Source organism: Girardinichthys multiradiatus, chromosome 4, assembly GCF_021462225.1.
Source record: "Girardinichthys multiradiatus isolate DD_20200921_A chromosome 4, DD_fGirMul_XY1, whole genome shotgun sequence".
NCBI lineage: Eukaryota > Metazoa > Chordata > Actinopteri > Cyprinodontiformes > Goodeidae > Girardinichthys > Girardinichthys multiradiatus.
This window is the reverse complement of record NC_061797.1, coordinates 14,539,139-14,564,716: the sequence shown is the minus strand read 5'-3', so window position 1 is coordinate 14,564,716 and position 25,578 is coordinate 14,539,139. Positions and strand designations below refer to the sequence as shown.

At 38.7% G+C, this 25,578-nt stretch overlaps 1 protein-coding gene across 2 annotated transcripts in view; it reads left to right on the top strand.

Moving 5' to 3' along the window:
- The first annotated feature begins 354 nt into the window (after window positions 1-354).
- cd276 (CD276 molecule) overlaps window positions 355-25,578 on the top strand; it is a 134,945-nt gene continuing 109,721 nt past the window's right edge. Inside the window, exons 1-2 of one of the 2 annotated variants that reach the window (XM_047363947.1) lie at window positions 355-593; window positions 10,956-11,051. In XM_047363947.1, coding sequence (XP_047219903.1) covers window positions 11,006-11,051 — 46 coding nt within the window. In that variant the 5' untranslated portion in view covers window positions 355-593; window positions 10,956-11,005. Of the gene's footprint in view, window positions 598-10,955; window positions 11,052-25,578 lie in introns of both variants that reach the window. The other variant, XM_047363946.1, reaches the window with a different exon arrangement.

The window sequence follows — 25,578 nt, the reverse complement described above, 5'->3', positions numbered from 1 at the left end:
ATTTCATCTTTCTATTGCTACTCTGTGAAGGCGGGAAAACATTTCTTGGCATTTAAAATAAAACTGAAATATACTTATGTATATTCCAAAAAATATGAGTGAAAGCTGTCTGTGTTTATTATGCTTTTTTATGGATGCGCTTTTTTTTATCTGCATTGTTTTTGTTTGTGTTTTTGTTTACATCTTGGCTTGATATGAAATGTATGTAATCAATGTAAAATATAACCGTTGCAAACTGTTGCACATCCATTCAAAGGGGGATGTAAAAATAATCAATAGCTGATCATGTTTCTTCAGACCTACAGTGTAGCCTGCCAGGCTGTGAAATGGTTAAGCAGTCAAAGGGGGTCGGTACAGCGGAGCCTCAGCATGACATCACCGCAGGACAAAGCAGCAAGGAGTGGTTTCTTTCAAGCCCCCAAATCAATGAAACAATCCAAACAGTCCCAGAAAAAAAAAGTCGCAGTAATTGAATCTACCGTCATATCAAAGTGCGTGGGCTGCGTTTATAGCGGTGCTTTGTTGGGAGAGGAATGAACTACCGTGGAAAATAACATCGTCAGGACAGAGAGCTGAGCAACCACCACTGGACGGTCGGTGAGTTTTAACTTTCGCCTTTTTACAGTAAAGATAACATATGTATGTTTGAGCGAAAGAAAAGCCAACTAACGGAGTTTATCTGCTGTTCGTTTACAGTAACTAAATGACCGTATGGTTATTTGGGAAGTAAAACAGTAGCAACAGCTGTGAAGCTGAGGAACCGTGTACATTTACAGAAGGTTGGAGCTTCTCATAACCCGTTTAGTAGCGCTATTCACTGGCCCCAAATCCAGGCATAATCTGGGATCCTCACTTTAAAGAAGCTCAGAGCACAACATACTGTTTAACTGATTCCAGCTAATAAACTGACGCTAAATCAAAGAGGCTGCGACCCCATTCGGTAAAAACGACACACTGCATTGGTCAGCAATAACGGCTCTCTCATTTCCTTATAGAAAAAAAAAGTCAGAAAGTAGAAAAAATAGATGTTTATTCGTGAAAAAACAAGAGCAAAAAGAAAACTAGTAAAAAGTGAGTAAGTAAGTAAAGTTTACTGATATGGCAGGTTTCACTGGTCAAAAAGTGCTTCACAATAAAAACAGGCATAAAAATCCCACAAGATAAAACATAAAAAAATAACATAAAAGAAAACATAAAGAGAGCAGTTTAAAGAGATGCTCAGCAAAGCATTTTATAAACTGGAGCAGAAAGACCAGTAGCAGCTACTAATCCCTTCACACTTAATCCAGGAAGTGGTTAAAATATTCCAATAAGAAAGGAGACACTACCTGGAGAAGTATGATCACTTGTTACTAATTTTTATTACAAACACATGTGACCTAACTTGCCTCCGTGTGCTGTGTAAGCACTTATTAATCCTGCAACACCAAGTTTCTTCACGCTTGTCAAGGAAAAACAAAAAATGTATTGCTAAATGTATATAGACTTCAATGGTAGACTCCAGGTATACTTATAGTAAGTATGGCTGCAGTCAGACCAATCATTGGTAAACAGGATGCCTTATGATTAGTATACGTAAAGATTGAGCATATGCTGTTTTTTATTTATATGTTGGCACTACATTAAAAAAAAAACATTTAAACACAAAAAAAACCCATAAAAATATTGTCTTCTGTAGGATTGATGACTGCTTACATGACAAACACAGGCATATTAAGTTGCATACATGTAATCAGAGAAAACTGATGATGTATTAGCTTTATGACTGTTCCATTTCTCGGGGGGATATTTAACCACAGCATAAATTAGTGGCCAAATGACAGGGGAATCAGTAGGGCAAGGGATCAGGGGTCACCTTAGGAAATGGGATTCATCCTTAGTATTTATAACTCTTTCAGCTAAATCATATGTTTATTTGTTGCCTGGTTTTCTGCTTACTACTTAATTCCATCTAATCCTTATATGGACAGATGCACAGTACTTTTTATTGACATGAAACAATTGGTAAAAGTCGAGATCTTTCATGCTCTCCTTATTTAAAATAGAGCATTGATTAGTTGTCATAATGTCTGTCTTGACCTGGTCTCCCTTCGGAGGTAGATTTTTATTTTAGAATACTGCCAGGTTAAAAAAGGTCCAATTAATAAAAATATATAAATTCATTTGATCCGTAATGCTTAAGATTTTACATTCAAATATCTCCTGCGTGTGATAATCACTATATAGTCAATTTTTTAAAATCCATTTTTGAATAGTTATAAGAGCCTCTATTTCCATTTTTTGTTCCAATTTATTTTAAATTAGAAAATTCAACTCTTGGCTACAGCAAGTATAACACCACCTTAGCCAAAGCAGACAGCATATACTTAAATATTTCTTGATCCAGACCAGTGTTTCTCATACGTTCCACAACAAGTACCACTTCACTTATTACTAAGTTATCCTGATACCATCATACTGCCAAGACTTTTAAAAGCAACACAACAGTAATTTGACCTTTTCTATCTGTTGTGTTTTGCTGAGAAAGAAACTGATTTCTCATTAACTTTGATCTCAAAATTCAACATGGCTGCCATGTGTTGAAAACATAATGAAAGGTGCTATATCTAGCATTTATGTGCATTTCTGGCAATTTGAGCCTCAGTTGTTTTTTTACACAAATAAATAGACATAACCTGTTTTGGGGAACTTGTTCTTTTTTGATTTAATAAAATAAAAGTAGAGACATGCATTTCTTTTAGCTTGTATTACTTGCAGTGAATAGCCTGGTCAATGAGCTGGGCATCAGCAAATCCTATTTGGTTCTCCAACTGGTGACCACAACATGGTTAAGACACGTTTGATATGGTTGCTAGATATTCTACTCCTATTTTGAGAAGTGTTTATCTTTATTTTTCTGTTTTGGCTTGTCTTATCTGTATATAAAATTGTTAATACCAAAATGCCGAGTACCCTTAAGACAGCGCAAGTATTACCAGTGGTACCAGTGGTACCATGTATCTAAACCATTTCACTGGCTGTACAGGTCCTTCTCAAAATATTAGCATATTGTGATAAAGTTCATTATTTTCCATAATGTCATGATGAAAATTTAACATTCATATATTTTAGATTCATTGCACACTAACTGAAATATTTCAGGTCTTTTATTGTCTTAATACGGATGATTTTGGCATACAGCTCATGAAAACCCAAAATTCCTATCTCACAAAATTAGCATATCATTAAAAGGGTCTCTAAACGAGCTATGAACCTAATCATCTGAATCAACAAGTTAACTCTAAACACCTGCAAAAGATTCCTGAGGCCTTTAAAACTCCCAGCCTGGTTCATCACTCAAAACCCCAATCATGGGTAAGACTGCCGACCTGACTGCTGTCCAGAAGGCCACTATTGACACCCTCAAGCAAGAGGGTAAGACACAGAAAGAAATTTCTGAACAAATAGGCTGTTCCCAGAGTGCTGTATCAAGGCACCTCAGTGGGAAGTAGGTGGGAAGGAAAAAGTGTGGCAGAAAACGCTGCACAACGAGAAGAGGTGACCGGACCCTGAGGAAGATTGTGGAGAAGGGCCGATTCCAGACCTTGGGGGACCTGCGGAAGCAGTGGACTGAGTGTGGAGTAGAAACATCCAGAGCCACCGTGCACAGGCGTGTGCAGGAAATGGGCTACAGGTGCCGCATTCCCCAGGTCAAGCCACTTTTGAACCAGAAACAGCGGCAGAAGCGCCGGACCTGGGCTGCAGAGAAGCAGCACTGGACTGTTGCTCAGTGGTCCAAAGTACTTTTTTTGGATGAAAGCAAATTCTGCATGTCATTCAGAAATCAAGGTGCCAGAGTCTGGAGGAAGACTGGGGAGAAGGAAATGCCAAAATGCCAGAAGTCCAGTGTCAAGTACCCACAGTCAGTGATGGTCTGGGGTGCCGTGTCAGCTGCTGGTGTTGGTCCACTGTGTTTTATCAAGGGCAGGGTCAATGCAGCTAGCTATCAGGAGATTTTGGAGCACTTCATGCTTCCATCTGCTGAAAAGCTTTATGGAGATGAAGATTTCATTTTTCAGCACGACCTGGCACCTGCTCACAGTGCCAAAACCACTGGTAAATGGTTTACTGACCATGGTATCACTGTGCTCAATTGGCCTGACAACTCTCCTGACGTGAACCCCATAGAGAATCTGTGGGATATTGTGAAGAGAACGTTGAGAGACTCAAGACCCAACACTCTGGATGAGCTAAAGGCCGCTATCGAAGCATCCTGGGCCTCCATAAGACCTCAGCAGTGCCACAGGCTGATTGCCTCCATGCCACGCCGCATTGAAGCAGTCATTTCTGCAAAAGGATTCCTGACCAAGTATTGAGTGCATAACTGTACATGATTATTTGAAGGTTGACGTTTTTTGTATTAAAAACACTTTTCTTTTATTGGTCGGATGAAATATGCTAATTTTGTGAGATAGGAATTTTGGGTTTTCATGAGCTGTATGCCAAAATCATCTGTATTAAGACAATAAAAGAGCTGAAATATTTCAGTTAGTGTGCAATGAATCTAAAATATATGAATGTTAAATTTTCATCATTACATAATAAAAAATACTGAACTTTATCACAATATGCTAATTTTTTGAGAAGGACCTGTATGTTTAGGCTCATTTTCTCAAGTCATTTCCCTTTATTTAGCTCCATCCAACTTCCCATTTACTCTGACCACTGTTGTGCAGCAGCAGGTTTGGTTTGGCTATGAATAACTATTAATAGGTGCCAAATGCAATTATTAACAAAGTTAGTAATTTTGAACAAAATTACCAAGTCGGGGCACCACCTGCTCATTAGGAAATAATAGCCAAACAGCTCTGAGTCTCTGTCAGTTATTGCTACTATCACATGAAATCCACATAAAGTACATTTAAGATTGAGGCTCTAACATGGCAACATATGAACAAGTTCAAGGGATATTAACATTTCTTAAGGCACAAATAATATATTTATTAGGGTAATAAATTTGTTTATAAATTACGGACATCAAACCTTTGTGTAGCTTTATTAAAATGTTTCTTTTTTTGCCGCTTCTCAGATTTAATACTTGATTGAAATTTATGGAGCTTTTCCTACCTGTTTGATGACCAGGTGTATAATTTGACTAAGTAATATATTAAATGACCTGAGTAAAGGAAAGTCAGTCATTCTGAGGGCTTGCTGCATTTTTGTGCCAGCTTCAAGTGCTCGTTTTGCGGTTAGAAATGTCTGTCCTCCCAGTATCAGTGGATGTGAAGCTACCCATATGCCAATGCTCAGAAGGACTAAAGAGAAGTATGGATGGCAAAACTGTTGGAGAACCCTCGGCCTCCAGAAATTTCCCCAAAGAATACAATGGTACCACAGCATTACTTAAAATCTTAATGATCTGTGCAAACTCAAAAAAAATAAAAATAATTATTTATCTTTTCTTTGACCTTAGTATGAAGTTTAATAGTCCTTGACACTGTGACAAAATGAAATACATGGATGATTATGATTCATGTGCTGACAGCTATTCTTGAAAAGAAAGCCATACATTCATCCTGTCACGCAGTCTTTCAGCAACTTCTTCCTCTCAAATATAATGGGCTTTAAATGGCACCATTACAAGCTAACATCACTGAGAGCTGGTCATGGTTTTGATACATCAGTGTACTGTAGTAATAGCTACTATTTTCTTTAATCCGAAATCCTTACTTGATTATCTTTAGGTGTTTAACTTGTGAGTTGGTTCAGCTTAGTTTAATCACTTCAACTGAGGTGAATTTTTAAAATGAAAGGAATAAAAGAGGACGCGTGCTGCCAAGGTGGTGGTAAAGTGCTTGAGTCATTCAGTGAAAACCCCTTTAATGGCTTCCTGCTGTCTGGACAGCCTGAGTCAGAGTCTGAGGTCTGTGATGTTGGCAGATTTCTGCTCATTCTATCCATGTGAAGACATTCAGGAACAGGATAGTTTTGGTATGCATCTGCTCCTTTTCATCAGTGAATGTTTACTCCAACGTTTAAGTCTCAGCTCAGTCCCTGAATAACATTTTCCCCACTCTTTTGACTTGTCGTACTGGATTTGCATTGGGCAAATGGCGAGCAAAGCAGTGATGGAAACTGAACGCTAAGCCCAAATTTCAGCCCACAACCTTTCTGCTGAAGCTATAAAAGGAGGTGCATGGAAAATCCTTTGGGTAAACCATGAGGTGGAGCTACAGAGCTAAAATGATTCATACCACCGAGCCATAACAGCTGATAGGCTGAATTTTCACCAGGCAGTTCATTGGGCACCATCCCAACCAAACAGTGGTTATAGCAGCTGAGGTGTGGTTCTCATCTTTTAAGAAATGAGCCTCTCACATTGCTGACCTGTATTTATTTAAGTGCAAAGAATTTAAATGAATGTAACTGTGTTACTGCTGTGAGTCAAGATGCATGACTGCTTTTAGTATTTTTTCTAATCATAAGAAGAACTTTTTTCCTTGAGAGATTCCTGTATTTTTGACATTTGGATGGTGTTTTTTTTTTTAAAGTCAAGAGTTAGTGTTAGAATTTTAAATTCAGTGAGAACTTCCTCAGATATTGTATTTTAAAGTTATGTCAAACATTTGCTCCACTGAGGTGCCTGACTTGTTGCAAACAAGCGCTTGCGTACAAGGAGTTTTTATTTAGAGTTGAATTTTAGATAATAATTTATTGCGCTTTAAGTTTGGTGTTTATGTTTTGAGGGGGTGCACCACTGATGCCCATTTGATTTCCTTGTATTATTGTTTACAATAACTGGACAATAAAATCTTTAATTCCATTCTTTAATTCAATTCAGTTATGTTGTTTTTTTGATTTTGCCTGGCCCTGATATTAAATACCATATTTTTCTGATTTACACAGACTGGATCAAAGCTTTTTGTCTGGGTGGTATGATTATACAACAAATAAACTTTAATAATTGCTATTTAACCAACACTTTTAATTCAATGTGGATTTTCTCTAACCCCCAAAATTTAAAATACGGACATACTCTCACACTATTTGCTTCATTGTTCATTAGTAAGTGGCAGACAAACCAAACACTTTTTGTTGCCACCAACAATGTTCTGGCATAATTCTGGTCTAAATATTTGACAACTCTTCTTATCAGAAATGGTAGAGTACACCTAATTTGGTTCATTTCCTGACATTGGCTCAGCTTTTAGGCAAAATTCAAAAGCTTTTATTAAGTTGGGGTTGGGGTCATTCCAGTTACTTAATGTTAGCCATTTTATCCATTTCTAAACTTATTTCACTGAAAGTTCCAATTCAACGTTATTTATAAAGCCCCTAAAAACACATACAGAGGCCAAAGTGCTGTACAGATAAAAGCAAAATATAGATAATATCAGCAGAACCAAATAAAAATTCAACATTAATCTAATAGGAAATATTCATGGTCATAAAACTGCTATAAAATAACATAAGATCAACATAAAACCAACACCTTACTACGTATTAAAAGGCTGACAGAAAATATGTTTTTTAAAGAGATTTAAAAATGAGAGTTTGGGTGCACACTGTTCCAGCTAAGTTACAGCCAGCTATCATTAGTCTATCTCAGTGGTGTTCAAAGAGCCATTTGCAGCCCCTGGACTGTTTTTGTGCAGCCTCTGACTGCAATTCAAGGATGATGCACTATTTTTTTTGTTTTTTCTTTTTAGTGGAGCATAATAGAATTTGCAATCTGGGAACTGAAATTTTATAAGGCAAACGTGCAAAACGCTTTTAACATTTTAGGTCTATAATGATTTACACATCCCTTTTCTACTTTAATTAACATATTTTATGCTGAGCTTATTGTTGAGCAATTAAAAAATATAATCAATATACTTTTGTGGATGTTAGTTTTTTTTATTTTATTTATTTGGCCCACAAGCACTCTTGACTTGACCAATTTTTGGCCCACATGACAAAAGATTTAGACACCACTGCTCTATCCACTTGTAATACACAAGTAACACTGGCAGCAAAACAGACCTTCAGCATAATGCCACTAATGCCATGTATTGACCTGGTTACTCAATCCTTGTCTCATCTGACTATTTATTTGTTCTCTAGAAGACATTTGGCTTGTCCATTTGGGCAACTTCAACTTTCAGTTAAGTTTGAAGGTGTTGATTTTTGAGGATTTTGGAGCAGGTGCCTATTTTTTGGTCATCAGACTCTCAGTCTATGGTGATGTTAACTCTCTTCAGGATGGACAGTGACACTGCTGTTTCAAGATCTTCCATTTTATAGGCTTGAGCATTGGTGGTTTCTGGGTTATTCTTGAACATCCTGAACAATTACCTTTTATCTGAGATGGGCATTTTGGATCAGATGAGTGAAACTTTGACGCAGTTTGGCATTCTAAACAGACAAGAACCCCACACACACATTGGATTATACTTGAAAGTCACATCTGTGCCAGGAACCCAAACAACTTAAAGCCTGACAAATTCTGCTAATAAGATTATTTCAAAGTCAAGGCAGAATTGTGCCAGGACCTAGCAGATGGCTAAAGAAGTGAGGGAGTTTCTCATTTCTGTTCAGAAACACTAATTTATGTCTGTTTATACATTTTAGCCTATGTGGATGAGAGAAAACTCACAATTAATTCCCACTTTTGCATGAAATTCATTTAAATTATATTTTGTATAGTTACACCACAACAAAAACTGGTTCAAATGCTTAATTAAAAGCCCTATATTAATCTGACATGAATGCCAAAGTTAAGTGTATGTACGTTTCTGACCAGCACTTTGCATTTTTACAGTGTTACAGTGTTAAACAGAGTTATTTGATAATTATAACATGTTAGCATTTAAATAAGGAATTTTCTACATCCTATATATGGATACATCAAAAAAATTACAATATCATGTCATCTTTTCAGATGAAAGGAAAGTTTGCATTTTGTTTTGTCCCAGACTCTGAAGCAGGACTGGAGTGCCACCGAATCCACGTTGGTTGAGGTCTAGTGTGAAGTTTTCACAGTCAGTGGTGATTTGGGGTTCCATGTCATTTGCTGGTATTGCTCCACTGGGCTTTCTGAAGTCCATGGTCTTTGCAGCCATCTAGCAGGGAATTTTACAGCACTTCATGCTTCCTTCTGCTGACAAGCTTTATGGAGATAGCGATTTCCTTTTCCAGGAGAACTTGGCACCAGCCCACACTGCTAAAGGTACCAAAAGCTAGTTAAATGACCATGGTGTTACTGTGCTTGACTGGGCAGCAAACTGGTCTGACCTGAAGCCCATAGAGAATCTTTGGAGTATTGTCAGGAGGAAGATGAGATACACCAGACCCAACAACGCAGATAACCTAAAGGTCGCTATCAAAGCAACCTGGATTTCAGTTACACCTCAGCAGAACCACAGGCTGATTACCTCCATACCACTCTGCACTGATGCAGTAATTCATGGAAGAGGAGGCCCAACCACCCTTAATCATTAAAATGACAAGAAATATAGGCTTAAAATATTTCACTCTATGTGCAATGAATCTATATAATATATGGGTTTCACTTTTTAATAATATCCTTATTTTTTCAGATGTACCTGTACAATGTAAAGTGCTTTAGCAAGAAATGATTAACTGAGTTATCCTAAGTGTTTTTGCTCACTCGTTAAATGGTGAATTCTTATCACAGGAAAAAAAAAAACACCTACTTCAATACTATCTAAAATAAAGAGTGAAGATTTGCTCTCTGCAATTTATAGACAAACAGTGACCTCTACTAGTGTAGCAGGGATGGATATCGCATAAATATTAATTACATTGGGGGGCAGAGAAGAGGGAAGATAGCTTTGTCAATCTCTTCTCCCTCCTAAAGTAGTTTATTTATTTGGCAAGCAGAGAGAATACCTTGGATGTTTCCACTCAACTTTGGAAGTCCCCATTTGTCATCACAGCTTTATTTCTATTGAAAGAAAAAATAGAAAAAGTCTAATGGAAGCCAGAGAACAAAAGCTGAGGGAGTCACCTTCAGAGAAACATATAGATGTTTTTCTTTAGTATTTTAGTCTGTAAAGTTGTTCATACTGGATGATTCAGCACCATATAGACTTGTCATAATTCTTTAAACATCACCCACATGAATAATTAGTTGGGGTATAACGATGCATCCAAAAAGAAAAGACATCACGAGATATTGCTTTCATGAGAAAAATCGTAGTAATATTTTTAGGAAAAAACTAAAAATGGATAATAGGTTTTACAAGGTCCATGCTTCACTACTCCTTATATTGTGCTATCAATGCTTGTGTAATTCTGAGGTGGTCCTAAAAGCATTGGATTTCTTCCTTTTTATATTTCATAAATAGACCTGCTTTAAAGACTCACTGTTCAGCTTCAAGCAGTCTGCATTTCAGATTTAGAACCATATATGATCAAATGCAGTCCAGACTCTTTAAAAAGCTGTGAAATAGCCCCTTAGTTCAGCACCAATAGAAAGCTCTGAAGCAGATACCAACTATAGCCTTGTTAGAGGCTAATAGTGAGCTAGTCACAATGGTCTCACATCACTTGTTTGTCTATTAGAAGATGCCCAAAAATGCTGCCAGATAAATAACTTTAAAATGGTAGAGACTTCTTCAATGCTCATTTACCCAAGTGTTTTAGCCAGACAGATAATCAGACTGTTCTAGCCAACTCTGCCAGCACAGCAGGGGGAACAACTTAAAAACTTCCTTTTTTCATTCAAAAATATGGTCTAAAACATAGATACATGTTGTCAAGCTTAAAAAAACTCATTCACAATAAAGGCTCATAATAATAGCACAGAGTACCTTGATGGATCATCGCAAAACAGACTTCACTTTGATAAGAAATATGGTGAAGTTTTAATTTTGCAACATCTGCACCGAACCTCTTCCCATATTGCCATGCTACTATTTTGTCATTATTTTAACATTTCTTCATATTAAATCTCATTTTTCCCCCTGCAGTGCTGTGTCTGAAGACGTGGACCTGCTGTTTGAACCCATCCTGAAACATCATGCTAGCCCTCCTGCTGCCTGCGATGCTGGCCGTCCACGCAATGGGTGGGTGTCACTGTGCATCATCCTCTCATTACCGTTGCGGGAATTACTGCCGTCTGTCAGCATGCTGAGAGCTTGTGGTCTTTTCCCAACAAAGGCTTCATTAGACGAAACAGCAGTTTAAATGAGGGCACTCCCACGTATAATGTGACTATAGTCTGAAAGCCATAAACCTCCCTGTTTAAACTCCATCGTCTTTCTATTTATACACACCTTCTGACTGTATAAGCAAAGTGTCATTTTTCAAGGGAAGCCCTTTGAGTATAGTTTTTCCAGTGTTGTAAATCTTTGACATCGAGATGTTGTTTTTACAATGATTGTATTTTTAATCTAACTCGTAAAACACAGAAGCTTTGACCTTTTCAGTAAGGAGCAGTGGGTAGAGCATGATGCCTTCGATGAAAAATGCTGAAAGTGCACTATTTCTGCTGTGACTCAGGAAGTGCTGTGAGAAAGTTATCTTCTCATATTTCAAATGCAAAAGAAGCGGTGTGGTGGCAGCTGAAAATTAATTCCTCACATACCCAATAATTTTTCTTCAGAAGAAGAACTTGTGTCGTCATAAAAAAGGGAAAACAAGTAGTCCCGTTTTTTTCTGGTTGAATTGGCACAAGCTCCTATTGGCTACCAGCTGCACATTTCAGTCCTGACTCAGTGGACCTAAGTGTCTTCAGCGGTTCATTAGAGACCTATTCTCTCCCAGCACAAATGGGCTTGCGGCCTGCTCATTACTTGCTGTCTGGCATTCAGTGCTTAACTCGTTCTTCTCACCGGGGGTGGGGGAAGATGGGGAGAAGTTGTCGTGGACTGATGGAGCTCTTTAACTCACAGGTAATGGGCTATTGTAGCTCACACAATAATTCACTTTCTCTCTGCTAACTGGAGCACCAAGTGAATTAGTTGAAGTCAGGTTTGATACTATAGACTTCCCCTGTAACACAGAACAATGAGACAAAAGGTACAAGCATTGTGAACCTTGTTTAGGTTATTAGAAGCTAAAAAGATACTCTACCAAAAAAGACAGATCCTTTGATACGACAAAAATGTATAATATTGTGACCACTGACAATGAATAGATGGTGGATAATACTGATTATCTCTTCATCATGGCACCTGTTAGTGGGTGGGATGTATTAGGCAACAAGTGAATATTTTGCCCTTACAGCTGACGTGATAAAACAGGAAAAATTAGCAAACTAAAGGATTTAAGAGAGTTTGACAGCAGCAGAATTGTTATGGCTAGATGACTGGGTCAAAGCATCTTCAAGACTCCAGCTTGTGAGAGATTTTCCCTGTCTGCAGTGGTCAGTATCTAAGTGATCTTAAAAAGGAACAGTAGCGAACTAGTTACAGGTTCATGAGCCACCAAGGCTTATTTATGCACATAGGGAGCAAGGCTTCCCTATGTGATCTGATCCAACAGACGAGTAAAAGCAGCTCAAATTGCTGAAGATGTAAAGGCTGATTATGAGAGTAAAGGTGCCGATTGCAGTTTGTTGCATATGGGGCTGTATAGGTGCAGACGAGAAACGGAGCCCAGGCTGACCCCAGTCCACAACCCAAAGCACTAACAATTGGCACCTGAGTATCAGAACTAGACCAGGGAGCAGAGTAAAGAGTCTTACATCACATTGTGTCTGGGTGAGCGTGGTAGGCTAACCTTAACCCTAACTCTACCCTGGTGAACACATGACACCAGGATGTGCTATGGAAAGAAGACAATTCAGTAGAGACAACGTGATGGTTTGGCCAGTGTTCTGTTGCAAATTTTTGAATCCCTCCATCCATGTCAACCATTCATCCATTCAAATGTATGATCTACTTAGGCATGTTTGTAGACCATGTACATTTTTTCATGGAATTCCTGGATGTCAATAGCATCATTAAGCAAGATAATGCGCCTTGCCACAAAGCAAAAACAACTCAGGAATGGTTTGAGGAGCATAACAAAAGTTTGAGTTTGGTGTTGACTTGGCCTCGAAATTTCCCAGATTTCAATCCAACCAAGCATCTGTGGTATGTACTGGACAAGCAACTCTGACCCCTGTAGAGTCTAACTTGCAGCTTATAGGACTTAAAGGGATCTGCTGCTAACATTTTGGTCAAACCCAAAAATCATTCTCTAGAAGGATAACTAATACAAATCAGTTTGCCCTACAAGTCAGAAACTGTGTTCATAAGCAGCTGTTTTTTATTTGGGTAAATTTACTGTGTCATATCTAAACAACTTGGCTGTGTGCCCCTAGATATGGTTTCACTTTGCTTCCTTTGCCACCATGGTCAGACTGTAAGAACAATACTTGTAGGAGAAAAACGCTTACCAACACATGAGCATGCTGCCATGCAGGGCAGTAAGTCTCAGTCTTATCCTGTTTTAGAAATCAGCCTATTAAAGATATTTTCACATCTGAGGTGTTTTGTCCATTTAAAACAAACTGGTTCATTTCCCCCCTTGGTGCGGTTTGTTTGTGTAGATGTGAACACAGCAATCACACTGGGTGTATATCAAAACACTGTTTGGAGAAGGCGGTCTAGGCATGGTTCAAAACAAACTCTAGAGTGGTTCGTTTATGGTGTGAATGTGATCTGACCTCAATCCAACTGAGCTACCAGGTAACCGCTGCAAGCTTGAGCTAAACGTCTTCCCCTAGTCAGGTTTGTATTGCATTATGGGATGCAGTAGATTATTAAACCAACGTTAAAACCAACGTCAAAAATATGGGGGCATTTACTTTTGCATTAACCTTTGACCCTTTTTAATGATAAAAGCTTAAGTGAGTGTTCATTAAACATCTCAGTAAACAGAATGGACAAAATGTTGTTGTGTTACAGTAACGAGTTAGCCACAACAGTTAGCTGAGTAAATGATATACTTGGCTCACATCAGCAGAACACACAGCAGTGTCAGCCAGTGGCATAGCTAACAGGAGGATGTCTGGCTAATTGCTCGTTGCTGTCATAGTGTGTGTTCACTTAGCACTGACACAAGGCTGCCAGAGCACGCTGTGTGCGAATTGTGGTACCAAAAACAATGAAAGACAACCGTATTCATGCAAATGCAGCAGTGGAAGCCTCACCTAAAACGAAAGGAGGTTGAAGGTAATTCAAATAAGCTAGCATAATTGGTGAGATTGCATCTGGTGTAGTACTCGGCAGGCAGACATTATTGTAGGCTCCTGGAGCGTGAAAATAGCCCTCTTATGCTTTCATCTCTGGTGTACTTTTTAAAGGTCTGCTAACTATGAATACCCTCTCCCTGCCCTCCTTTTCTCTTCACAGCAATTGATTCTGCAGAGAGGGGACACTTTAGCCTGTGCAAAAATTCAATTTAGGGTTATTACCCCGTATCAGTGATGTTCTTGCTAATTTGATTGCGTCCAGTAAAGTATGCTTTAAAAACAATCGAGGACAGGCTCAACAAAGATTGGTTTCGCTGTAGTACATACATAATGAGCTGTCTCTGTCAGCTTGCCTCTGTCTCACTGGTTTCCAGCTCTTTTTTTTTTCACCACTTACTCATTGAAGCAAAGTGCATTACCAAACAAGCACCTCATGATTATTTCAACAACTCCTAAAAAGGCTGCCTTGTGGGATCGTTAAAATATTGATACGGGTGATATACCGTGATTGTTGTTCTAGAGGGGAAACAGGGGCCTACAGCCATGTGTTGATCTCTTAGTGTAGTGGGCTGTGATAAAATGTGTTGAACAGATGCTGATCTGTGCCTGGAAAGTATCACAGCTACCACCTCACTGAGCATAGCAGCTGCATCCACAGGTAGATATGCTGGATAATGTAATATTAACATGGTACTGGTGCTATCATTATTAGGGCTCTGTGATTGAAACAGATGGAAACAACTTAATTTTGCTTATTTTGCATTTCTTAGTGCATGAAAAGATCAGTAACAAATATTTCCATGCAAAACCAGCCTTAGGTAGGGTTCAAAATGAATTTTGCCCAGAACATTGAGTGAAAATGCTACTGTTTCACAGCATTTACACAAACGTTTTTAGACATAAATGTTTATTTGTTTTAATCTTACCACTTTAATTTGAGGCAGATAATCAACAATTTTCCTACTGCTGCTAAAACAATATAAAACATTGAAAAGCAAAAAATGTAAAGCACATTTACTAAATTTAGTTTTAGTTTTATAATAGTAATTATTGTACAGAACATTAGCTCTTTGTATCATTCTGCCATTTAAAGAATAACAGTTGGAGTCTGAAATGCTGATATTTATGGGTAAATAGTATGGTTTTGTGCACATAGCTGCTTAACAGACACACGCTTGTAGCTTGCCCCCTAGAAAAGTGTTACCCTAATAAGAGGGTTGAGTGGAGTTCCTCTAGTTTGTACACCATGAATATCCCTGTTTGTTGTGACCGGTAATATTTCCAAATATCCTAACCTGTGTTTTTCAGAAGTGACAAAAAAGTGTGATGCCTTCTTTCAGCCAGCTGACTAGCAGAGCACAGTGACAGGAAGAGGAAGGAGAAGCTCTGTGCAACTTTATGCTTCATTTAGCCAGAAAAGCTCCACTAACTCCCGGACTTTCGCTTGTCTTCTGAAGAAAACGAGTTTGAAGCAGAGGAACAGTATGACATATTTTCTACAGTTTTGTATTCCTAACTTTTTAAAACCTCATTATACCTTAACCCAGGTAACTGTCCCATGCCTTAACAGCATACAGCCAACACAGTTTATGCTGTTGTGAAAATGTTACTAGTCCATTGTTGTGATTCACACTTTTGTGTCTGGTGCAGGAATGGTTTCTCTGATGATGCCTTTAAACACACTTAGGAAATCTGTGACTGTTTTATATTAATAAAGGCCAGTGCATTTGCAATCTGCTCAGTCACTTTTACTGCTATCATGTAAAGTTGTTATTGAGCAGCAGAGCTCCAATGTGAAGATGTCTCTTAGGAAAACCACTTGAGTTAGAACTGAGAATGCATGAACAATGATATTACATTTTGTGCTGATTTGTCCAATATAAAAAACTGAATTCTTAGTATGCCGTTGTAAGGTTATCTATGTTTCCTTATGTTTCCGTGCGTTCCGTATGTTTTTTTTTTGTATGCTGTTAACACATACTTACACTTTGCAAACAAATGGAGTGCTTCCAAAGTAATGTACACTTAAGTTTTCGAATGATCAATTTGAGTCTACTTTGTCTACTATAAATTAGTGAATGAAGCTTCTGGAGCAAATTGATTAAATACCTTCTGTTCATTTTCACATTTTATTTCACAAGTATAAGTAAAGAATTTTCACATAACTATTCACCTTACAGACACCTCAGAAACATATTTTTATCAGCTAAATCCTGCCTTGTTTTTAATTCAAGCATGTTTATTCTGTCCATCCTGCACGCAGCATTATCAAAATACATATCTACAGACATCACAAACAAGGCAATCATCTGGCAGTTTCAAATGCTACTTCAAGTTTGACAACAATAAAGACAGAAGCATATTTAGTTAGTTTAAGCAAACCTTTGCACATTACCAGAGTTAATTTGAATTATATATGGCTTGTCATTGTTCAAAATTAGCTGCCCCCAGCTCTGACTGACTCTGTGACTCTGCTGCTATATTTGGGTGCTCCAGTGCTAGCCACCTTTCTATTCTGTCTTCAGCCGGCTGCTCATCAGAGGCGCTCTTGTCCCTCAGGCTTGTATGCCAGAGAGTTGCCTTTATATGCCTACTTTTCATCGGCAGACACTTGTACCTGAATGCTGGAGTCCATTAACAGGTTATTGACGGGATATGAGATGGCAGATATCCATGAAGAATGGAAGACAGGGGAAGCAGCAGTAGGGAGAGAGAACAATACAACAAACAACAAAAAAAGAGAAAATAGAAAAGTAGCTAGTTATTTTGTGATTTATGAACCATCACCTGTATTTCTCGCTTAGTCTGGAAACTCACACTCCAGGATGGGTTTTTTGGAGAATAGATGGAGGGGATTATACTCTGTTCTTAATGTTGAGTTTTACTTTTAACATTGCAGAAGGCTTGGTTTTCCCACCCTAACTGTGCCTCATCACTGACGAGACATTTCTGCAGAGGATACAGAAAATTTTCAAGTTTTTAATTTTGATTCAGATCAAACTAACTCTACACTCAGGACTTAATCTCCGGATGCTTTTTCTCTCTCTCCCTCTCCAATGTTGGCATTATAGACGTCTGGACAACATGAAATGAAAAACCAGCTTTCCCTTTAGACTTACGCAGCCATTGGATGTATCATAAGAATCATCAGTATGAAAGAGCTCACAGTTCTTTTGAGCACACTCCTTTGAAGTGTAGGTGGTGCAAAATGCCCAGAATAACAAAAAAAAATAAAAAGTGTTGGCCTGCAGTTCCATTGCTTGGCAGATGGGGGCAGTGTTGTAAAGGCATTTTTGCTCTTGCTCTTCTGCCTTAAATCAAACGCACATTCATTGCAGTCTGTGTTTCACCTTATATATCTGTTTACCTTGCTTTGCCAATATTGTCTCTCTAATTTGCCCTCCAAAGGTAATATTTGATTTTCTTCATTTATAAAATGTTTATGTTTCTATCTCTGTTGTTTGCTCTCATAGAGAATGTACACTTTACATATGTGTACTCACTGTAATAGACAAATGGCTTCACTAACTGTGCAAATGGATCCACTCAACAATTAAACTGTTCCAATTATTCTATTTATGAAGAAAGATTTCAAGGTGATGTCCTTTGTCTGGTTCAGTGTTATTGAACTGATATTGAGGCTGAAGTGGGATTGCGTCTGAAGTTGGCAGATCTCACTATTGAATTGCCAAATAAAACATGAATGTATGCATTGCTTACATATATGGAACACACCTGCTAAATAAAACATAGAGCTATATAAATGAATCAGTTCATATATGGTTAGGTACAGTGGTATCTAAACACTGTGGCAAGGTTTCCTGTGATGTGTATGCTTTAGTTTGTCAAGGACAGTGTGAGGGCCTGGGCACCTGTGTACCTCTGTTTATACGTCAGTGTGTGTGTGTGTCTGTATGGGGTTGTTTTGTGTGAGTGTGTGTGTGTGTGTGTCTATGGGGCTGTTGCTCATTGTGATTATGGAAGCTCCCTGCTCCAGAGCAGCTTTGTAACAGCATCTCCATTGTAGTGTCAGGATACCTCGTGTCCAATTCCTCAGACAGTGTGATGCTGTGGAGCTGTCAGCAGTAATACAAGTGTGGAATATCAATGTGCTCCCTGGCCTTTGGGTGTCTGTTTCCGCATAAAATTGGGTGTCTGTGGGAGTGTGTGCCACTGTGTCCAAAGCAGAATTTTGTTTGCACTTCCTTGATACCAATGCAATATATGCTTTATGAATATAAATTCCTAAATGAGTACCTATTATCTCTTTCATTACTCTATGGTTCCATAGTAAACCAGAGATTTTGTATGGTTAAGTGCTCATTACTTCTCTTTGTGTGCACTGTTGTTTGTAAAAAGAATAACTTTATTTTAGCCAAATCTTTAAATTTTTATATATAACCTTGATTTTATTTTTAATTATCTGTTTTTGAGTAAGTTAGATATGTAAAATGAGGAGAGCATAATGATACGGAATGGCAGTCACGTGTCTACGAAATGGTTTGTTTTACGGGTACGAAAAGGTGGTAGAAGAGGATAAAATGGCAAGAAGTGGGTATAAAATTGGTGTACAAATTGCAGAATGGGAGAACTGCCTTGAAGGCCTGCTTTGTGATTGTAGGATGCTAAAGATTTTGCCTATTTGCCATTATGTACCTTTGCAGTTTAAGTCGGGTACGAAATGTCTTGCACAGACCTTCATCAACGCATCAATTGCTTTAAAAATCAACAATTTAAAGTAATTTTTCTGTGTGGTACATTATGGATTTATGACTTCAACAAAAATTATCTTCTGCAAATGGGGATCAGAATTTACAAATGGTCGTAGAATGTATTGCAAAGTAAAGATTTTGGATAGTAATACAAAAAAAATATCAATTGTTTGTCCATTTATCTTCATAATTCATAAAAATACTTAACACCAAGAAAAAATAAACTCATTCACCATAGTTTAAGTAAATGGGTATGAAATGGTTTGTTTAGAGGTATGAAATTGAAGTAGTAAGGGGCAGTTTGGTTATAAGTAAGTATGAAATGGTACAAATTGACAAAAGAGCAAACTGAACTGGAGCAGTGATTGTCATTTTCCTTGCTCTGTCCCCCATCTTTGTTTACATTTGGCTTTACCAAACCCCTCTTATTGTTTAACCTAACCCAGTTCTTGTTTTAATGTCTTTATGCAGAATTGATTGGCTTGGGTTTGGACACAACCCCAGTTTTGTTTTTGTTTTTTTATCTTTTTTTCCCTTGAGAGATAATCTGATAATTCACTGTAATTAGGCCCGAACAGGTAGGCCTGTTAGGGCCTATTGTAACTCGAATGTTTATTATTATTCATCCGGGAAATTAATTGGCTTTTTTGGGGGCCTAAACATATTCAAAAACTCACCAAACTTCACCCAAAATTGTCCCCCTATTGAAAACCCTACAGGAAGTCAGCCATTTTGGACTGAAGTTGCCATTTTGACCCCCATTTTTGCTGTTTCTAGCCCACGTATCTGAGCAAACACCTCCTACAGCTTTTGACTTACAGACTTCGAAATCAATGAGTATATTCTTAAGGCATTGGGGATTAAAAGTTATGAAATGCTTTTTAATACATGAAAGCGTGTGGGCGTGGCTAAGCCTCAAAATCTGACTTCTCGCCATGCAACAAAGTTATTATAGTTTCTACAAGGAAAGTCACAGAGACATGAAACCCTCTGGGATTTATCCATATGATGACTGAAACAATATTCAATGGTCAACTGCTGACATCATTGAAGCCTCCCGCCCCTGAGAACAGGAAGTGTCATGTTCTCCTTTACAGAGCTAATTTTTGATGTTCTTCACCTAATCAATGTGAAACTGTCCCAAGTAACAGATAACATGATGGTCTAAGACAGTCACCAGTAGTGACTGGCTCTGCTGGAGGGTGTGTGGCAAATTCTGATGTCACGCCACGGCCATACGTTTGGCTCTAAATTATACATGCATGGTCCGATTTACTCCAAAATAAATATGGTTGATCTTTGTCAGCCCCCAAACAGCTCTATTGGATTATATTTAAATTTGGATCAATAGCACCCCCTAGGACATTTCAAGTGCTGTATCTCCCTCATACGCCATCGAATCCACTTGAAATGTAGTATACATAATCATGAGTTAATGCTGAACATGTTGGCACAGGCAATTCATGACATTAGTTTAGCCCCGCCCACTAACAAACAAGTGAGTGCAGCTTCCATCTGAAAGGTCCGATTTACTCCAAATTTTGAATGCTTCTCGCCAGATGAGAACTCTGCATGTCCGAACATCATATGACATGGCTCTCACAGTCCCTCCTAGTGGCGATGTGTGGAATTGAATGGCAGCCTCGTTGGTCATGTGCAGCTGGTGATGCCAGGCTCCCGCGGTCGCTGCACAGGCCAAGTTGCGCCTGTGCAGCAGGATGAGAATATAGTCACACCAAGTTCCCCACCGTTGGGGAACTTGGTGTGACATTAAAAATGGTATGACAAATAGAGAAGAACATATCAGTGTGATGATTTACTTATGATGTACAGATTTGTTGATGGAGATACAGCCAACTGTTTTCAGTCATGATGACCACTATATTTATGAGGTAATAAACAAGAAAATGTTACAATAATAACACAGGTCAATTTGTTTTTAGCTAATTATAATTGAAAATGAGCTTAAGACCATTCCATTAAGTCTATCGAACCAAACATGCTGATACTTTCACATAATTTTTTGAAGGTTTGTGGCTGTTTTTCTCACAGCATTGTTCTTACATCGTCATTTCTAGTTTTAATCTCATAAGGCATAAAGGGAAAAAAATTCTTCACATGTTTTAGTTTGCTTACTAATCATTGACCTCAAAAGAAGAAATTTTGACCCCTCAACCATCCACCTTTTTTTTGTTTAATCCTGCCTCACAGCACCAACAGCTGCTATGTCAAGCAAAACTAGAAATACTGCTGTAGGAAGTTAATGTTTCATTATTATGAAAGTATTTAAGCCCCGTGTAATTATGTTTTCTTATATTTTTTTACATTATAACCACATACCTCTATGTAGTTTATCGGTATTTAGCCCAGCACAAAGTAGTGGATCATTGTAAATTGAGAGGAAAATGAAACAAATTTTTTTGTTTTTACACATAAGCATGTGAAACATTTGCCATGCATTTGTGTTCAGCCCCTCTGAGTTAACGCTTAGTAGAACCACCTTTTATAGCAATTAAAGCTGAAAATCCCATTTTAAATACAAGTGCTTGATAAAAAATCAAAAACCTCACGATGAACAAAGAACACAGCAGAAAGGTCTAGAATAAATTTGGAGAGAAGTTTTAGGGTGTATTCACACTTCCCACTTTTGTCCGCTTTAAACGGACCAGAGTTTGTTTCCCCCCTTGGTCCGGACCTTTTGTGGAGGTGTGAATACACTCAAGCGAACCCTGGTCCGGACCAAACAAGCGGACTGAGACCCACTTTTTGAGGTGGTCTTGGTCCGCTTCCAAACGGACTCTGGTGCGGTTCGCTTATGGTCTGAATACAAACTGGCCCCGATCCGAACCAACTACAAAAAGCATACGTCTCTTTGGACATAAAAAGCGTTGCTTAGCAACAAGGCACGTGGAGAACGTCAGCGTTCAGCACGCATTCTCCGACGGGGTTCCAAAATTATAAATGGAACGTCTCAAAGTCTGTGTTGAATGAGCTGCTCTTCACCCTCACAATAATATTGCAGCTGTAATAATGGCATAAATATGCAGAACAGAGGTGCTGCATGCAGCAAGTCTACACTTTACGGGTCTGTGCCCTGTCATTTCTGTCCAATGGGAACAATGATCGTCACCCGCGTGGCTTTGTTTACAAGTAATAGTTCACTTGCAAAAAGTACAACGTGAAAACAAACCACACCAAATGAAAAAAATAAAGTTCGCTTTTGGTCCGGACCAAACAAGCGGACCAAAGGACTTAACTGGTGTGAATACACCCTAAAGCAAGGTTGTCGTGTAAAACAATATGCAAAGCTTTGCAGATCTCATTAGCCACTGTGTAATCCTTTATCTGATGTTAGAATGGGTATTACATCACTGCCAACCTACTAAGATATGGCTGTCCGCCTAAACTGACAAGATAGGCAAAGAAAGCTTTAATCGGAGAAGCAGCCAAGAGGCCCATGGTAACTCCTGAGAAGTTGCAGAGATCCACAGCTCTGCCAGAAGAAGTTTACTGCTTACGGTTTGTCATAAGCCATGTAGGGGACACCACAATCTTGTGGAAGAAGATGCTCTGGAAAGATGATACCATAATGAAACCTTTCAGTTTAAATGCAAAATGCAATGTCCGGACATTATCTTGAATATACCATCCCCATGGTGATGTGAGGGCGGCAGCATCATCTTGTGGGGATGCTTTTCAGCAGGGAAAAGAAAGCTGGTTAGACTTGATAGAAAGGTGGATGGAGGTAAATATAGGGCCTAGAAGAAAACATTGGGACTGGTGGGGAGGTTCACCTTACAGAAGTACAACAACCCTAAACATACAGCCAGGGCTTCTATGGAATGGTTTTGATCAAAGTACATTTGTGTGTTAAGATGGCCCAGTCAAAGTACAGCACCAAATTTCTTTGAGAATCTGTGTCAAGATCTTAAAACTGGTGTTCACAGATGCTGTCCATGTAATTTGCAAAGAAGAACCAGCAAAATGTCAGTCTCCAGATGTGCAAAGCTGGTGGAAAAATGCCCCAAAAGACAGGCTGCAATAATCTCAGCAAAGTGGTTCTAAACAGTAATAACTCAGGGGGAATGAATACACATACATTCCACAATTTTTTAAATTATTTGTAAAACAAACAATGTGTTTGTAATGTGCCAAAATGTAAAATCAAATTAAATCATTAACAGGGCACTATAGTAATGTGTGAATTTAAAGGCCATCGCTTCAGAAATGACTAGTTCATCATAAATTACACAACAAAAGGGTTGGATTAATTGTCAACCGAGTTTAAAATCTGGAATAAAAAAATAACTGAAATGGTCAAACCACTAATCTAATGTGTACCCAAACTGTAAATGTAAATGGACAAGGGTGCACATGTGAGAACTGTTGCCTTGCAGCAAGAAGGTCCTCGGTTTGACCCCCAGCTGGGGGTCTTTCTGCATGGAGTTTGCATATTTTCCCCATGCATGCGTGGGTTCTCTCCGGGTTCTTCGGCTTCCTCCCACAGTCTAAAAACATGATTGTCAGGTTAATTAATCTCTCTAAATAACCCTTAGAAGTGAATGAGTGTGTGCATGGTTGTTTGTCCTGTGTGTCTCTGTGTTGCCCTGTGATGGACTGGCGACCTGTCCAGGCTGTACCACGCTTCTCTCACGTAGACTGCTGGAGATAGGCACCAGCTCCCCAGCAACCTAGTATGGAGGAAGCGGGTTTAGAAAATGTATGGCTTACATGTCTACGTGTCAAGGTTAATGCGAGGTGATTTACTGAAGAAGCATCCATGTCCATTACCTTGCAAGCAGTCTATCTTTAAAAGCTCAGATGCACATATGTGCTGCCTTGCCCCACTGTCTCTCAGTCTTACAGTCAGCCTTCACACTCATCTCAAGGAATGAGAGGGAATGAAAAAGTCCTAAGTAGAGGCAAATCCGACAGCAGCCCATGTCTTGCATATCTAAGACTGACAGGATGGAATGAGAAGCTGATATTGACAAGGTGGTGGGTAGTCATGAAACTACAAGTGGAGTGCAATGTGAAGATCACTTGCAGCCTTATTCTAGCCAGCCCCGTGTCTGGCTGGTTAGCGGGGCCCATTGCCAACACTCGCAAAGGCTGTAATGAGTTTATTTCATGTCGGCTGTGAAAGTGCCCGTCACTGTCTCACAGGCACTCAAACATAGCTGAGGCCCATAAGCACAAAGTACAGCGTGTAAATCCCCACTGCCTGACGTCTCCCAGGCTGCACTCTATGGCTTCTGAGCATCTCTTTATTGGGGTGAGGGAAGGAGATGTAAGATCCCCACTTGCCCCCTGAAAAGACTCCATGGGCCTCCCTACAAGGTGCAGTACAGCCCCTTGCTAAAGACCACCTGTGTTGTAATCTTTAATCTCTCCAGCTCACTCTTGTTTACTTGGAGAAAGCATGTTTTTTTCTTGTCTACCTGAGGAGATCTGATCGCTCAGCTTCTGTACATGACGTGCTTGTTGTAAACATTGGCAGATCAAAAACAGCACACTGTGATTTGCTTTGGATCGTGGTGTTACACCTCTGACGAGTGCATTTTCCATGACGTCTACAGTCTTGGCTTCTGCGTCTCTGCCGTTCAGTCCCTTCCCACTCCATCCAATGCAAATCACTCCTTTTTGTTCTCTTTACAACTGTGTTAATTTTGACTTGTCGTTTTCATTTAGTAATAGGAATTTGAATAAAAGGTCATTACGTTTTAGCTATATTTTAGTCATCTGTAGCCATTTTAAGTTTTCGTTTTTTAGTTTTAGTCAACTAAATGTAAATTTAGTCACGCAAATGTAAAGCCACAGTGCAGGGGTGGTCTATTATTTTTCCCATTGGGCTACATAAGCAGCTACTGTAAGACTGCTGCTGAGGGCTGCACCATTGGCTAAACACAATAATAAGTATATATTTGATTAAAAGCTGATACCCACGATACTGACAACTGGAACCTTTATATTTCTGACATTGCTGGCTTCATCCAGCTTGGACACAGAAAATACTCCCTTAAAGACTGCCTTTAAAATTATATGTATCAATATATTGTTCCCCATTTTTGTGATTGCCAGTATTAAAATCAATCCTGAACATAAATAACAAATATTCATTGATTTTTAGAAGTTTTAACCCCCTTACATGACAATTTTAGTGACTAGAGACTCTTTTAAGCCCCATCCCACAAAAGTAATCTTTTTATTAAATATGTACAAATTGGAGTGTCAAACACTGGCAGAACCTTGTTGTTAAAAAGTCATCAAAACATGTATACTGTTCCATTCCATATATAGAAAGTGGTAGGCATGTGAAAGACTTGCAGAAAATAAAATCATGATACTGATTCTAAATAGTAATAATAGTAGATAGTAATAATATTCCTCTCCTCAGTTATTGTTGCACCACCAAGTTTGTAAAATTTCTTCATTTTGTCATTGAATTAAAATGTTCCAGATGACAAAAATTTTTCACACTATCTAGCTGCAGAATCTCCACTGGACACAAAGGACCTCCACCTCTTGCTCTTATTCAGCACCTACTGCTCATGTAGATCATGTTTGATGGCTAGTTTTCCAGCTTCCCTTTGCCCTTAAATAATATCATTTGTTATTGAATATCATCTCCCACCGGATTTTTGTCACTTTTTTACATTTCCGCCATTGATCCAGTCCTTTCATTTTATTTATTAGTTT